The sequence below is a fragment of the Prunus persica genome, chromosome G6 (assembly GCF_000346465.2).
Source record: "Prunus persica cultivar Lovell chromosome G6, Prunus_persica_NCBIv2, whole genome shotgun sequence".
Lineage (NCBI taxonomy): Eukaryota > Viridiplantae > Streptophyta > Magnoliopsida > Rosales > Rosaceae > Prunus > Prunus persica.
The window spans coordinates 4,932,147-4,949,761 of record NC_034014.1 but is presented as its reverse complement, the minus strand read 5'-3'; the positions used below and the strand labels follow the sequence as shown (position 1 = coordinate 4,949,761).

Below are 17,615 nucleotides of genomic sequence, written 5' to 3'. Positions count from 1 at the left end.
GCATCTGCGTTTGAGTGATTTCTATTGAGCTCTTTTTTTTTTCTTTTTTTTTTTTGGCTATTGTTTTTGTTGCATTTGTTTTGTCTTCTGCTGGGGAAAAGTCTTAATTGGTTGTACCCATAGGAAGGTTAACATGGAATATGGATTAGTATGCAGGGATGAACCCAAGACCTAATGGTTTCGCTTTTGAGTCAAGTTGAGTTCCACATGTATGCTAAGGCCCTTTTAGTTGAACTCCTCAATCTCTCCAAATTCTAATGAACCATCAAACTCAAGTGGCTGAAGATTTCGGGTAGGACAATGTTCCTTGAAGTATGTACCTAGTCTGTTGAGTGATCTTGGGTTGGACAACTCCTTTGAGCAAAGTATGGGAGTTGGTATCAGATCATTGAAAAAAAAAACACCCCCAAGAAATATAGAGTATGGGAGCAGGTACCAGACCACAGAAATACCCAAGAAAGTCCAAATAAAGGTGTGGGAAGAAATGTGATAAATTCGCACTTGAGAGGGAGATTTGTGGAGAAACAAGTGTGATTTGTTATCTTTCATTGCAAGTCAACATCGAATTGTTGATTTGTATATACATGGATAGACACCCAGAACATAACAAATTTATGCTTTTGGATCAAGTTCAGTTCATGTATGTTACGACCCATTTCCAAATTCTAACACCTTTTGTTCACTTGTCTTGGTGGTTTTCCATATAGGCTTTAATAATGAAGTTTTGTTTCACTATGATGTGTTGGAAAACTGTGCATGCTACGATATATAAAGCAGAAACGATTTGTTCTCTACTCTGTGTTTGTCTCAAGGTCTTAGTTGTTATTGGTAAAAATGACAATGATTTCTGATTTCTTGAAGTATCTATGATGTGTGTGTGCTGAAATAATGTTGGAGAGATATGGTCAACACACTGCTGCAATCACTTTGCTCAATCTCCACACTCATTTGGACCATTCTCCACCAAACATGTTGGCATGATTTAACTGCACTGAATCATGCTGTGCTCAGAAGGGCTTGGGCTTGCAGATAATCCATCTAAACTGGTAGTTGATTGAAAGAGTCAAAAGTTAATGACTGCTAAATTTGGGTAGAAATCTAACCCCGGAAAGATTATACACTCCACTATAATTCTCCTTTTTGGTACGCATTTTGGTTCATAGGAACAGAATCCACTATAAGATTTATCATAAAGTTATAAAGTATTTTGCCACTATATTTAACTGAGAGATTGCAGACACTCTGCTACCTGTGTAGAGTTAGGGCAACTGAAGTGGAAATTAAGTTGAGCATGTTGCAAGATTGTTAAAAATTTATCAATCTGAAGAAGAAAGCTAAAATAAAGATCACTAGAAGTGAATCCATATGTGGAAACTTAAATTGGCTTTAGCAGGTGATAGCATAACTGAAGACATTGCAGGGCATGAGGAAACGCCAACTTCGCTTTTGCATTGTTCCTCTTCTCCAGTTTAATCCATAACTTCAAGAAAGAAAGCATTGATATTGAGCTTGAACATATCTGCAATGAATGTTGGTCTTATGTCCGATTCGTAAATAACTTTTTTTTTTGGGTACACATGTTTGGAATCACTGTGGGTAGGTGAAGCCTTTCTCAGTCGTGTTTAATCTATTTAGTGTTTTTGGAAATAGAGTTTCTTTCAATTACAGGTTTCAATAATGGAATAAAGATTATCCATTAGTGCTCTTTGTTACCATGCCCATACATATGTATGCATGTGAGATGCCAAGACTTTCTTACTTAGGTAGGTTTACTGCTTCGTTTGATATGCCATGTTACTCAGCTTATCTCTTGAACCATGTTCTAAATACCATTTGACTCTTTGAGCTTGAGATATTTCTGATTTGCGTGCTTGAATTGGCATGCTTTCTTCCTTCCAGAGTGTCTGATGATCAGTATAAATTAGATAAACAGGAGACAAATCTCCTCTGAGATTGAATTGAAGCCTTATCTCTGAAATTATGACAAAGTCATGTCTTTGTCTCCCAACAAAGAGGCTGAATTTTCAAATTAAGAAATTCAGTTGCCTTTTCAGGTTTTCAATCACTAACGCAAGAGTAAACTATTTGAAAACAGATGCTGATCTGTAGGAGCATTATCCTGCTATAATCCAGAATAGCCTAGCTTTCCATGAGAGATCAATAACATGTGGTCTTACTTCTAGATCAGCACATACGTAGGCTAGTTTTGTGGTATTCACCCACTGTCTCTGTGACCCTCTGGTGAGCCAAACTTATAATGTTTGACAAGTTCTATAGACTGGCATTGTGGAACTCCACCTCATGAACATGAGGACACCTCATTAAATGTGAGATATATCAACTCATCTTTGATTTGCACCACAGATTTCTCAGGTGCAAAGGAAAACTGCCGAGTATCTGGCATTAGTACGGGTTGTTTCTTCTGTTGGCAATCAAACAACTGTATTTTACATCCTTTCTATGCTATTTCCAATTTCATGCACATGAGAAGATAGATTCTTGGACCTTTTTCTGACTCTTGTGTTTTTCGTATACAATGTCCAGTTTCCTCTTTTCTTTCTTCCCCGTCTTCTATTCATGTAAGTTTATGTTTGCGGGGGCCACTTAGTATGAATAATGTTACTCTTGTGTTTCATGTTAGTTGTAAATTTATTATCTATTGCCCTATCCTTTTAGATGAAAAATCTGCGTCCATGTGTTTGGTCTGGTCAGGAAATTAGCTTCCCATTTTACACGTCTAATTTTAACTAAGGTTTTTGAAACTTACTGATTGACGTTTTTCACGTTTAGTATATGGAACAAAGTTAACTCATTTTTATTATTCCTTGAAGGGTCGTGGTTGCCAAGTTAGGATCTGACCATTGTGTTCATATGTTAGATAGACACTCTTTGGCATTTCTTGGCGCATTTTTCAAACGGAAATCGACATCATGTGGCCTGTGGACATGCTTGTCCTTTCCAATGCTGAATTTTGGGTGATGGAAATTTTTACTTGATTTGATTATTGAATGGCTAATGAAATCTTGCAAATATCACATGTTATAGCATGTTTTTTTGTTTGTAGTAGGAACAAAAGTGTGTTGTTCTGGTTCCTCTTCATGTCGTCGAGTAGAATTGAACTATCATATCAAACAAGCGGTATATTATTTCTTGGCTACGGTGAAAATTACATTATTTGTAAGTACTCTCTTCTTGGAGCAGCTAGACTTACAATGGGATTACTTGTCTGAACGAATTCAGCTTAGAGCATCTGGATGAGTAAGTTTGAAGGTGGAATTTGGGGTTGGTGAGGGACTTAAAATCTCATATACTATTGTAGAAAAACAAACATAAGAAATGATCATCAATTAAAAGAGAGATCTTACAAATATCATGAAATACCATTATCGTCAACATCACGACCCCCCAACATTACCAACACCGTCATTGTCGCTGCCACCGCTCCACCACTACCACCTCCTTACGATTGTCATTGTCATGGCCACACCACTGCGATACGTCACAACAACTTACCACTCCCACCACCGCCATCACTTTCGTTGCCACCATTACTACCACCATGGTTGTTGTAACTGTCATCCCCCTTGCTTATACAAACAATTAAGCCACATTACAAGTTTTGAAATTTTAATTATTTTATCCAAAATCTGGGGTTTAAAATGTTCAAACCCACTTGATGTGACTAGCTTGGAGAAGATTGGTCAAATCGGTATCTTTTTGGTACACACATTTTATTGTGTATATTTAAAAAAGCAAAAGTCTCACGCAAGCCGAAAGACATCACCACCAGAAAAACAACTCAATTAGGTTGAACATCATTGTCTCTCAAGCTCTAGAGTTCCTTAAATTTCTAACATTTTCCCAGCACTGGTTCAACTGGCCCTGTTAAACGCATCCACGTAGGCTACAATGTTGTGCTTTGGCACTGCCCCACGTGGATTTCTAGTGTGCACACCCCATTTATCCATGCACACAGTTTGCCTTGCCTTGCCTTGTGACTTGTTAGGTTAAATGGGGCCAGACCTAGTGGCAGGACGAGGGGGGTCCTAGGCCCCTACTCAACTCTCTCTCTCTCTCTCTCTCTCTCTCTCTCTATATCCTTTACTCTCCTTTTCTTTCTTTCTCTCTAAATAATTTAATATTATGTATATGAATTGAATAGAATATTGAAAGGGAATATAATGGTTTTTTTTATGTACAACAATCATAACTTGATGTGTAAAAGTTGTAATTTAAAGCTTATTTTTTGATTTTTACATTAGGGATATTGGTCCAGGGGTCTACAAGAACCTGTAGTATTCCTTTATTTTTATATTTTGCAAAAGGGCCCCCTTTAACATCAATTTCTGACTCCGCAGCTGGCCATGCCTCTTCCACAGCAGAAAGAGCAGCAGAAGAAAAATCTAAGAAGCTGAAAGTTACTTCATCAATATTCAAAACCACACACATTTGATATTCCTTTCTGATCCTTTGTTATTCACACATTCCACAGAAGAAAAAGAAAAAAACGGCATCTTCATTTCATCTTGAAAATTTTCATTTCCTGGCATTGCTAGTTTCTGCACAAAACCCATTTCATTTCTATCACACATTACATTCACAGTTTGACACTGACATTTTGATCCTACGCTAACAAACTGGACAAAATCCACGTACCCAAGAGACGTAGAAGATACATAGGATTCCCAACGACAAATTCGGAAAGAAAAACACCATGGAACGAAATTTAAAAGAGAAAAGAGCTCGATGGGGTATGCTTGCTTTTGGCCCCATTGGAGAAGTTTGTGTTGTCGTCAAGAACCCAAAAGCTAGCTTCGCTTAGCTTCATGTTCAACTCACAATCTTGCTCCTTGGGACTACTGTTATTGGTAATCCCTGTTTGGGTACTGGGAAAGGGCCATATTGTATCCCATCCTCATCTCCTGTCACGTGCCACCTGGTCAATGCCAATCATACAAAACTTAATTAGCCAAAATAAAAGCTTATATGTATATGCTGCTATCAATTTTGCTAGGATCACCCATTCATTCGAGGCACGCATGTGACTATAAGTCGTTCGTACATTATGAGACTCACATGCATCAACAGCTCATAGATCGTCCATATACATAAGCAACTGAACTTAACATTCCCCATTATGATACCAAAAAGAAAAATCTGCAAAAGCCATCAACCACTTGGTTGGTAGCAATCACATCGCCAAATATCACCGTTATAATCAATAACAATGTCAAACTTTTAGTTTGTTTAGCCAAAACCCAACAAAAGTACTGTAGTAGCTATGATGCTAACAAAATCATGAGGCTATAAGGATATATGTACTTGATGTGGACAACTTGTGATGTTGTGGTGTAAAACATGCAGAAGAAAGAGCTGTGGTGACCACCATGTCTACAGCTGGCAAACCAAATGTTTCATAGCCATTCTGTCTAGACTGAGCACACAGCTGGCTAATTGTCTGTCTCAATATGATTTTTTCGAATAGAATCGTATATACGGAAATATTCTCTAGTCTGATTAATATGTTACATATAACTAAACTTTCGAAGTTTAATTGACATGTTACATATAATTAAACTCTCGATGTGAAATATCATGAATGGAACATAACAATTGGTAAAATTGTAGAGGCTTATGCCCCATATGAGGCTTAGCTAGCTAGACGTCGTCCCTGGATGAGACTAGAGATTTGGGAAAAAAAAGGTGGGATATTTGGGAGAGCTGTCTCACAATCTAATATCACTAAAAGGGTTGTCTCTGTCTGTCCTGATGATAATTGATTAGGGTTAGGGGCAGGTCCTACATGTACGAAAAAAATTGATGGATGTGTACTAGAAATTTGACCAAAGAAAAAGGCTTTTGATCCTCGTACAGACAAAACTGTATACGTATTATTGATAGTATCATATTTCTGTTAAGTTTGTTACTCATGCCATAAAATGAACTGTCTACATATCCCTTTTGCGCATGGTTTATATGCGTAAATTGGTATAAAGAAAAATATTTTAATCTACTAGTTGAAATCTTAATCGGGAGACTGCATATATGTGTCTGTATGTCTGTATTCACGTATATGTGAATACACACACGGATTAATGCCAGTCGCGAGTGCGACTGGCAATGGAGGGAGGAGCCGCTGGAGGAGGGCTGTCGGGTGGGGGGTTGCTGCCGTTTTGGCCTTTTATTTTTAAAGCTTGCTTCAATTTTCATAGTTGACATTGAATTTGAGAACTTGTAAAGATAATATAGGTCCATGTGCATATGTCTCACGCAAACTTGAGAGGTCAGGATTAAATAATGCTTGACTAATTGTATGTGCATGCATGCCACGTGTTTTAGCATGCAAATGAAAATCTATATTTGGGTGTATATGTCATATGGTGACCCAGTTTTCTACTCAGCACACTCACTGAGAATAAGAAAGAACCCTTATAAAATGCCCACTCACCCTCATTGTTGATGATACTGAGGACCACTTCCACAGCCTAAGGGAAGGACCATTGGACCACCAATCATTCCCCGGCCACTTCCCCGCTACCTCTAGCGTCTAGTCAACTAAGAGGGGGACAAATGACTTTTACCCAAAACAAAAAAGGAAAAGAAATAATTGCATAAATATCAACAGGATTGGAACCCAATGAAATTTTTTGACAATGTGCTTTTATTTCAGTAATTAATAGTTTTTATTTTTATTTAAATACAAGCGATAGTTCAAACTACAAAGAGGAAGGGATTTCTCAACCACACGCTACCAAAATGTGTCATGGGGATTCGAACCTAAGATTATTAGTCTGCACATCAAGGTCCTTTTCCACTAGACTACACCCTTAATAGCATATTTTATTTAAGAGAGAGAGAGAGAGAGAGAGAGAGAGAGAGAGATAGAGAGAACCTGTAAGCAATGGTGAGATGGTGGAGGAGGATGAGCATCTCAAGCTTGGCCAGCTCATTGCCTGGACAAGAATGCACGCCATTCCCGAAGGGCATGAAAGTGTTTGGTTTTGGTGGCACCTGCACTATCACACAATTAGTCACCAAACCCAGCTAAAAGCATCACTTCAACCATCCATCACTAATTTATACAAAACCTTGATTATTTTCTCATGAGTTTCTTCTGCCACATATGTATAATTCTATAGGCTTTCTAGCTAAGAAAACCCAACCAATTAAATATAAGGATATTTATTATTATACCCAATATAGGGGCTTAAATTATAAAATTACCTCATATGAAATAGACTTTAGAAACACACTCAAAGTTCATTTACAACATAACAAAAAAACTTTTAACTTCTTATAAATTACAAAACTACCATCAATTTCTTAAAACAAGCCCAACTCCAAAATCTCATAAAAATACCCAAAACACTGAATAGGGCATCAAAGTAATTTAATAATTAATATTAAATTCAATAAGGCCAGCTGTCATTTTTTGGGTTTTTTTTTTAGTTTGTTTATAAAAATTCAATTGTGTAAGGTTTATTTATAATATTAGTGCTAGAAATGGGTATATCACTAAATATCTCTTAAATCTCTTAAATATATGTACATGTTACATATTAGTGTTTTAAGACAAATGATCATTTAATTTAGTGACAGAAAGTTTCTATTTTGTTGTTCATTGAAATATGTAATTTATGGACGATAGTTATTGATAAATAAATAAAGAAATTACTAGCCTACAAAAACAAAACCAGGTCACATGACTTGATAGTTAGAAAAATATTCATGACTCCGATCCTCTTAAGTAAAGGAAGATTCATATATAACAATGAAAATGACAGGACCAAGATAATCCAGCGATTGATAACCTTATGTTTCTGCCAAAACAAGATAAAATGTAACAGTGCTGCATGACCCACTTGTTGAATCTTGCCCAGTGATACAGTACTGGTCACAGACACAGATGAGAGAAAGGGAGGATATTATTAATATTATAATTTCTTTGGCTAAGGTTTTACCTCAAATCTTGAAGGGTCAAATTTTTCGGGATGCGGGAAGAAATCAGCACAGTGATGAATGCTTCTGAATAGAGGCAGCACCTTCCAACCTTTAGGGATAAAATAACCCTCAAACTCCACGTCTTCCACTGCTTCTCTGAATGTGAACGACAGTATACTTGCTGTTCTTAGAGTTTCTTGAATCACCTGAGATATTTATCAGTTCACTTCAATCATTCTGCCCTATATATATATATTTCTTGTCAGAATATTTTATTAATTCAATTCATTAACATAATTCACCGGCAATATAAAGCATTTGACTTGTAAGTTGTAACATAAATCTTTTGAGGATGTTAGTTTATTAGACTGTTCGTATCAATCTGAATTTTTGATCAAATAAATTTTGATTTGCATATGTGATTCGAGTTGGTAGTGTAACAACATAACATAACATGTACAACAACATACCCGACTTGTTAAAGGCATGTGTCTAGTATCATCCCACGTAAGCCCACGATTCTCAGCGAATAATTTGCGTCGAATTCCTTCTTGTTCTCTCTGAAAGATCAACTTGTCAATCTCTGTGTGTTTTTCTTTTTTTCAAAGAATCAAGAAGGGAAAATTAATATTACAGTGACAGCTTCTAGGAGATCGGCATTATCGTGCAGATATTTGATGAGCCATGTTAGGATACTTGCAGTAGTGTCATGAGCAGCAAAGATAACCCCAATGATATTGTCAGCAATTTGAGAATCACTAAGCTGCAGGTTAGGCTTATTGTGGTCCTTTCCCAACAGTACTCTCAGCAAGCCACCACTTTCTTCCCCATCACTCTTCCTTCTCTTCGCTATCAATCCCCTCAACGTCTCATTGAGAAGCTTCCTTGCCTACTCCACAAAAACACGAAATTCACAAAAACATATTTAAAAGTTCAATTATTTAGGTCCGTTTGATAATCAGTCTAAGAGCTAGCATGTATGCTCTGGTCCAATCCAATGTATGTGCTTGAAGACCAAATTAAGGTGAGCTTATGACATGTCTTAAATTCCAATGCTGTTGTAAAGAAATTAAAAATGTCCAATGTCCAATGATATTGATTGAATTTGGAAAATTGGGTGGACCACAAAAATAAAATATACATAATTTTTTTATATATCACCTTCATGGCTTTGTGAAAAGGAGTTCCAGGTAGATCAAGAGGCATAGAATTATAGCCCTTCTCAAGGCATTGATACAGATGTTTAATTCCTTCCATTTCAAAGTCCCTATTGTTGCCGAAGGCTGAAATCATTGCCACATCAAAAGCAAACTGGCAGGCCAGGCCAAGAAAAGGAACAAACTTTAAGATTCCAAATGACTCAAGAGTCATGCAAGAAAAGTCAAAATAAATTATACCAACAAAACTGACAGATATATATATTTTACCCTCTTCATCTCTTGCAAAGTGTTGATGCTGCTGTTTTCCCAAGTCGGTAGAAGCCTTAGAACAATTTGCTCAATCTCTGAAACTGACCCTTTTATTGCACAGGGCAAAAGGGCAGCCTGAACCAGCTTCTTCAGACTTGCATGGTAGGCCCCTTGGTGGAAAAATATGGCTTCTGGTCCTATCATTCTCTCTTTGCTTCTTGGATAAGTTGGTTTGAACAGATGCGCCTGGCTCACAAGAACCATTCTTGCTGCTTCTGGGCTTGTAATCATTACACAGGGGCACCCCAAAACATGGGTCTTAAATATATTTCCATACCTACAAAAATATAATGAAAAATAAATCAATGAACTATATTTCCATTCCTCTCTCACATCAACTCATTACATGTCAATCATGTAGCGAGATTATATACAACTGTCGTATATAAGAATTATATATGCACTAACTATGATACAATTAAAATAAGAAACGTGTTTGATAAAAAAGAAAAAAGCTAGCTAGGATGAACTAGGAAATGAAGAAAATTGCAAGGCAAAGTGGGGGGGTTCTGGTGGTTGAATTGAGTACCGTTTTTGCCTGCTGGAGAAGAATGAATTTGGGTTTTCAGTGTAAAGCCTGAGAGTCTCTCCAATATAAGGCCAGCCCATTGAGCCAGGGGGCAGGCGCTTGTGTTTGGGGTGGCGCCATTGGAGGACCAGGCCTAAGAGCAGAAGGGCTGGAATCAAAAGAAGAACAAAATCAGACTGTGAAAAAGGTGGTGTTAGTAATGATGAGCAGAAAAGTTGCATGGTGGTGAAGTGGTGATGGGTTTGAGAGGGAAATGAAGAGGTGGCGTTGGGTGGCTTGAACAAGTAGCTATAGTGGGGGTGACAGTGAAGCAAGAAGGGTGAATAAATGGAATGGTGGGTTGGTTTTTATAATGATGTGTGGAGAGAGAGTTGTTGGTGGGGAGGTTTTTGGGACAGACGGCACTGGTTTTATGGGAACACCTTGCTATGGCCCCCCCCCCCCTTTTTTTTTTTTCCTCTTTTAGGGTCATCCCCACCCTCCTTTACCCCCACCCTGTCTATACTATCGATGGGACACTTATAAATAGGGTACCGACTACTAATTTACAGTATAGTATATGTAACACGTGATTTAGAATTTGTAATTCAAATGATTCAGATATCATTACAATCAATATTCTATGTTCGGTTTTCGTCTTCTCTAATATCGCTTGAAAACCAAGCAATTTTTTTTACCTTTGTAATTTTCAAATGGACAGGCCTAGACCTACAATGGCTGATCCAAGTTGCAGCCACAAATCTTGTTTAGCCAACTCGTGGCCTCATACGTGGAAGAATCTCAGGTTGGTTCGTGCGACTGAACCATCAGTCCGTACAAGTTTTAGCACCAACTGCGGGCCACCCTTCTCTTTTTTTTTCTCTCTCCCTTTCTCTTCCTCCTCTAACTCTTAGTGTATGTTTGGCTCTTTGCCCTCCCCACCTCTTTGTTTTTCTGGGTTTCTATTTTTCTCTTGTTTTCACTCGTCTCATGCCATTTTAGGCAAAACCATTCTCTAAGCTAATTTGCTCGCACTCTCGCTCGATTGACAAGTCATTGTTTGCCTTCCACGTACACCAACAAACACCCCATTTTGTGCATGTAATGAAGCACAGCTTTCAACACATGGGCATGCTGACAGGATACCCAAACATTTCCTTTTTATATACCTCGATTCAAAAGCTCACGATTTCCATTCCTCGTCAGAAAAGGCAAAGATTTGACCCAGAAAAAACAGAGAGACACGGCAACGAGATTTTTAAAAAGAAAAAAAATAGTTATTAATTGTTAATGAATTTCGTAAGTAACCGTCAATCAATCGTTGATAAGTCTTTGCATATAAATCATAATTTGACCGTTTCACTAATTATATATGAATTTTGATGGAATGGGTAAAAAAAAAGGGTGCGTGATGATAAGTTTTGTAAACCTAATTAATCCAAGCAAAGCAATTCACGTGGGTGGTGTCTGGTTTACAGTTTTCCTTAAACCAAGTGCCTGCCTTGACTTGTAACCACAGTAACACAGAGAGAGAGAGAGAGAGAGAGAGAGATGGCTGTGGGCTGTGGGCTGTGGCCCTCTCCTCTGTGCTGTGGGTGCCGCCCGCTTATTGCTAGCTCATTGCTCACGTTAGTCTTGTTCCAAAAATTTGACACTGTTCTCACGTGTCTTCCCCCACGTCACAGCTGGCCTCAGCTACTCTACCCACACGTGTGCCATCATCACCTCCACTCCACATTCATATAAAACTAAAAATAAAAGTTTCTTTTTTCTGATATAAACAAAATTAATATTACCTCATATTTCAGGAGGATTGAGTTCACTAGAAACACAAGATATGCATACGTGATGGATGACAATAGGTTTTATCCTTATTTATAGAGAATTTTTGTTCGACATTGACTCTTATTTCTTTTCTTCTTTTTTTTATACAAACGATATTCGGTTTTATCGTCATATCATCCAGCTAGGGTCTTATTGACATCTCCCTCTAGTATCTGACACGTGTTTCGTACTATTATTTAAAGACTAATAATAGTAAAATTAAGGCAAATTGATTGAGTATCATCTTCCTTTGTCAAATTGAAGCCCTATTGATTAGGTTTCATCATGTACGCAGAATGTGAACTTACAAATTTAACCACTCTCTTGGGTTTACCTTACTATTTAGTTTTATGTGACTTTTTGACTCTTGTTTGTAACTCATAAAATATGATGGATGGAATGGATGCATGGAAATTAAATGCGGGCGGGCGGGTGGCCGCAAGAAAATCCCAGCACGTCATTACTCTAAGATGGACTATCCAAAGGACCTCAATTCTCCAACATCTGCACGGCTATGATTTACCCACCTGCCCCTCTCCTTGAGATCATCGCCCAGCTGCTCCCTCTACGTGTCTAAATCTCGGTGGCTGCTTGTCGGGTTTTCCCTCGATTGCACCGTAAATGTCAATGCACTCGCGGCCGGCATGAACGGCGACGCAGCGTTTATGGGTCCCATTTCTTTTCTACCTTCCCTGTTTACCTCACCGCTGATCTGAATTTTGAGATAATATGGGCATCTGTGTGAACAGAATCACAAATAAATATAATATTAAGCTATGCGTTTATTTCATGCAGGCTTGTGCTTTGAGGATATGGGCATTGTAAATGCACTGTTTACAAGTGTCAACTTAGGGTATTGGGACCCAAAAAAAAAACTTAGGGTATTGAGTGGGACCACAATATCTTTTAGAGTCTTTGATAGTTCAGTCATCAGACTGGACGGCCATGATCCGTCATAATCATTGAATTATAGTTTTATGGTAAGCCTCAAATGTTCAAAGTTTCAAAATCAAAATGGTGTGCTCCTTATTCACCTACCGCATATATAGTCATTAAGATGGCAGAATCAAAGGAGTTTTGCCAACATAGGTCAACCAAAAGTTGGACAACACCAACGATTCGATGGGATCCGAAGGAAACCTACTAAATCTGAAGTGCTCTTTTTCTCTGACGTTACGGTTAGCGGAATTGTGCCAAGTTGAGATGATGTAAAGTGGCGACTGATGAATTGAAGAATTATTATACGTATTAGAAAGTTACAGAAATTTCATAACGATCACGCATCAAAGCTACTTTTAAGGCAAGTCCAATTCTCATTGATCTAATACATATATAGTCATCATGATTCGGCGGTATCTGATGGAGTTCTTGTTAAATTTTGCTATCTTGCCTACATGAACGATTATAAGTATTATCGTGAATTAATAATTTGTGTGGATCGAACAGTCTGTTTCACATAATAAAAAGTTATAGAAAATATATAACGTTTACATGTGGGGTTGCATACATGAGTGATTATCAATTCTTAATCAGTATTTGTCCGATACATGAGTGATTATCAATTCTTAGTCAGTATTTGTCCGACAAAATATTAATTATTGGTTTTGCCATAAATTAGTAAATTGCCAATAAATGCATGACAATTGTTGATTTATGTGAATCCAACATTTTGTTTTACGTAACAGAAAGTTATAGAAAGTAAATAAGGCTTACACCTATGCAACTAGCTGACGTTATGATTGTTTCTTATGATGAAAAATGGAAGTGGCCTTGTGGACTTGGATTCGATTGTCTCTCTTTGAATAGTTTCTTTTTTTTATCTGGACATCAATATATATATGTATATATTAATCAAATTTGACTATTTTACCAACGAGATATTTTTCATGTGGACTTTAGTCATTAGATTGTCGGAGAATATAGGGATTCAAATTCTTCCCGTAGATGTCTCAGGTTGATTTTTCTTTCATTCATATTGAATAAATCAATGACGTGTTATCTTCGTTGTTGAATGTCATCCACATTTCCCATGTGGATTTCTGATTGTTCCCATATGAACAAAAAAAAAAGCATAGAAAATTGTTTTTGAAACAATGCTCAACTATTTCTTTGCCAACTCATGACTTTCCTTAAGTGGTGTACAGTGGCAGATCCAGGATATTTCCTTTCAGGGGTCAATATCTAAAGGTGAAAAAAATTTATACAAAATATACTCATAAAAATGAAACGATAATATTAGAATTCATAATTCATAGAAAAAAACCACATTACAATTGTCCACGACGAGTTTTCATATTCTGAAAACGTAGCATTATAGTTTCATTATCAATACAAGCAAACACATCTTTCTCAATATAAACAAGTAAACTATCACTCAATCATTGATCTCCCATTCGGTTGCGAAGTGGACCTTTCACAATATTCATAGCAGAAAATGCTCTCTCCACAGAAGCAATTGCAACCGGTAAAGTTAAGGCTAAGCTGATCAGCAAATAAACATAATTATATGTTCTATGCAACCCTTTCTCCACCATTTTTCTTGCAAGGCGACCAATCCCTTTCAATTGAGAAAAATCAGTCATCGTACGCATATGAGTAATATAAATCTCAAGTTGATCTTCAAGTGCCAAGAGATCTCGGGAATTAAAATCTTGAGGATAAAATTCAGCAAAACGAAATAGCTTTTGTTTGTCAAAAGCTATGAATGAATCATCTGGACTCAAACATGTCAAACAAAGAAGTAACTCAGTATTTACCTCACTAAAGCGACGATTTAATTCCGCAAGTTGCCACTCAATGATTTGAATAAAGATGTCCACACGATAATGATGGAGGTGTGTTATTATAGGAGCTCTCCGATGTGATCTCCATTGAGCTACATATGCATCATCCATGTTTGGAACCAAGATATCATGTTTGGCACAAAAGGAAGATACTTGATCAAGCAAGGCTTCAAATGCATTCTCTCTCATGTGTTGTAGTTGGTCCTTGCAAACTTTGACTAAAGTCATTACATTCTCAATATCTTGGTCTTTCCTCTGTAATGCTTGTGACAAGTCATTTGTGGCTCCCAATATAGATCTCATGAAAAATAGGTGAAATACAAACTCAAAAGATTGTATTTCTCTCAATGACCTATTTGCTTCACCTAGATTATCAGTGGAGCCATCCTCAATAATAAATTTGAGCACTTTCACCACAGATTTAAACATGAAAATGATACTAAGTAATGTACCATAATGTGAGTTCCAACGTGTATCACCGGGACGCTTGAGACAAGTTTCTTGATTTAAGCCTCGCCCTGTTGGAAAAGTATCTTTTTCTACAGCTTCCGTAACATCCTTTTGTAGTTGATCTCTAAGAATGTCACGACGCTTGCACGATGCTCCAACAATATTAACCAAGCTATTGCAAGATGTGAAGAAAGTGGCAATATCAGCATTTCCCTTTGCCACGGCCACAAGAGCTAATTGAAGTTGATGTGCAAAACAATGAATATAATAGGCACAAGGATTTTCTCTCAAAATCTGTGTTTTAAGACCATTGAACTCACCCTTCATATTACTAGCTCCATCATATCCTTGTCCTCTTAGCATGGAAATGCTCAATTCCTCTCTTGCAAACAATGTGTCAATAGCCTCCTTGAGTGAGTTTGATGTAGTATCGCTAACATGTTGAATGCCCACAAACCTCTCAATTACATCCCCACTTTTGTCAACATAACAAAACACCACCGCCATCTGTTCTTTTACTGACACATCACGTGATTCATCAACTAATAAAGAGAAGAATGCACTATCCATATCCTTGATGATTTTCTTAATAGTTTCAGTGGCACAAGTATTCACAAGATCTTTTTGAATTTTTGGAGCTATTAACTTGAGATTCCCGGGAGCATTTTCTAACACAACGGCCTTCACTTTCTCATCATGATCAACAAGAAACTGTAAGAGCTCTAAATAATTCCCCTTGTTGCTTGAAGTGTCACTCTCATCATGCACACGAAAAGGAAGACCTTGCCTCAATAAAAATCTCACACAATCAAGAGAAGCTGTCAAGCAAATACGATAATCAATACGAGCTTGCTCTGATTGCTTTATCAAAACTGTTCGAATGTGTTGCTTTTGATTCATAAGATCCACACAATACTGTCTAGATTGATTATGAACACTTCCAACAGGTCCAACATGTTGCCTAATTTTATCTTTCTTCTTCAAATTCCTAAAACCCATCTCTGTGAAGGCGTCGCTACACCCTTGACCAATTCTGAAATTGAATTTGAAGAGATAACAATAAAGGCAAAATGCAGCATCTCTACTAATACTGTACTCCAACTAGTCAAACTCATCAAACCACTTGACATTAAAGCGTCGATCATACCCTGAAAGATCAATTTGTGGAAATGTGTGATCCTTGGGCTGACATGGACCCTTTTGTAGATATGCTCTTCGAACTTCGTCTCTAATGTTAGGATCATAATCCAACATTTGAGGTCGAAGTCCAGGGTCTGCAATAAGATTAGCTAAGATATCTTGCAACTCACTTTCTTTCGAACTATCCACATCTCTAGAAATATCCACATCTCTCGAACTCGAACTACCTACATTATCCGAACTAGAAGTAGTTGATGCGAACCTTCTCTTAAAGTATCGTTCCATAACTGTATTGGTAGAAATAACCAATCAAACATCAACAATATTAAAAAGCCATAACTTATGCAAACTAACCAAAATAAAATCCAACAACTAATCAAATTTACCAATTATTATCTAACATAAAACACTAATTTATTCAAACAAACTAACCAAAACTAGAAGCCCTTAATTTATTCAAACTAACCAAGAGATATAATCTTACATAAAAGTAAAATCCTAATTTATTCAAACTAACTAACCAAAATCAAAACCCCTAATTAATTGAAACTAACCAAGATAATCATATAATCTAACATAAAAATAAAACCCTAATTTATTCAAACTAACTAGCCAAAACCTCTAATTTATTCAAACTAACATAAAAGCCCTAGTTAATTCAAACTAACAAACTAAAATAAAATCTTAACAACAACTAATCAAGAAAAACACTAACATATAAGAATCTTTACTAATTAATTAAAGCATAAAGAAAATAGGATAACATACTTTCAAACTAACTAACCAAAATCAAAACCCCTAATTAATTGAAACTAACCAAGATAATCATATAATCTAACATAAAAATAAAACTCTAATTTATTCAAACTAACTAACCAAAACCAAAACCTCTAATTTATTCAAACTAACATAAAAGCCCTAGTTTATTCAAACTAACAAACTAAAATAAAATCTCAACAACAAAAAACAACAACTAATCAAAAAACACTAACATATAAGAATCTTTACTAATTAATTAAAGCATAAAGAAAATAGGATAACATACTCTCAAATTTGAGGGATAAATCCACCTTTGAAATCAAATTGAATTTTGGAGGCACTTATTCAATTTTCTGCTGCCCAGTGCCCACCGCCGACGCCACTTTACTGCCTCCACCGACTGATTTGTGAGGGGGGAGGGAAAGCCACCATTGAATTGGATTGGAGGTTGGTTGTTTTAGTTGGGGTTGGAATTTAGGTTAGAGAATTTGATATTGAGAAGAAGAAATGGGTTTTGAAACTGATGGGTATCGGGCTGCTGCTGCTGTTTTGTTTTTTTTTTTTTAACCTGTGCCAAAACGACGTCGTTTTGGCCAGGTGTTATTAAAATAAAAAAGTATAAGTGAAACGACGTCGTTTTGAAGAATAGCGAGCAAAAAAAAAAACCTTAAGTGCAACGACGTCGTTTCGACGTCGAGGGCGCAAAAAAAAAAAAAAAACCACTTAAATGAAACGACGTCG

General features: G+C 36.9%; 2 protein-coding genes across 3 annotated transcripts; both read right to left on the bottom strand.

Moving 5' to 3' along the window:
* LOC18771933 (abscisic acid 8'-hydroxylase 2) lies at positions 4,492 to 10,550 on the bottom strand. 2 transcript variants are annotated; one of them, XM_007207259.2, is made up of 8 exons: positions 9,940 to 10,249; positions 9,369 to 9,687; positions 9,103 to 9,252; positions 8,576 to 8,830; positions 8,412 to 8,501; positions 7,962 to 8,147; positions 6,893 to 7,011; positions 4,492 to 4,936 (listed from the first exon to the last, which is right to left on the bottom strand). In XM_007207259.2, the coding sequence occupies exons 1-8, from the start codon at positions 10,158 to 10,160 to the stop codon at positions 4,831 to 4,833; spliced, it is 1,446 nt and encodes a 481-aa protein (XP_007207321.1). In that variant the 5' UTR covers positions 10,161 to 10,249; the 3' UTR covers positions 4,492 to 4,830. The 2 variants fall into 2 exon arrangements, with proteins under 2 accessions (XP_007207321.1, XP_020422390.1); XM_020566801.1 differs by having other exon boundaries at positions 4,884 to 4,936; positions 6,893 to 7,016; positions 9,940 to 10,550.
* Positions 14,121 to 16,400, bottom strand: LOC109949490 (zinc finger MYM-type protein 1-like). Its single transcript, XM_020565173.1, has 2 exons — positions 16,123 to 16,400; positions 14,121 to 16,008 (listed from the first exon to the last, which is right to left on the bottom strand). Exons 1-2 carry the CDS (start codon positions 16,398 to 16,400, stop codon positions 14,121 to 14,123), a joined length of 2,166 nt encoding a protein of 721 aa, XP_020420762.1.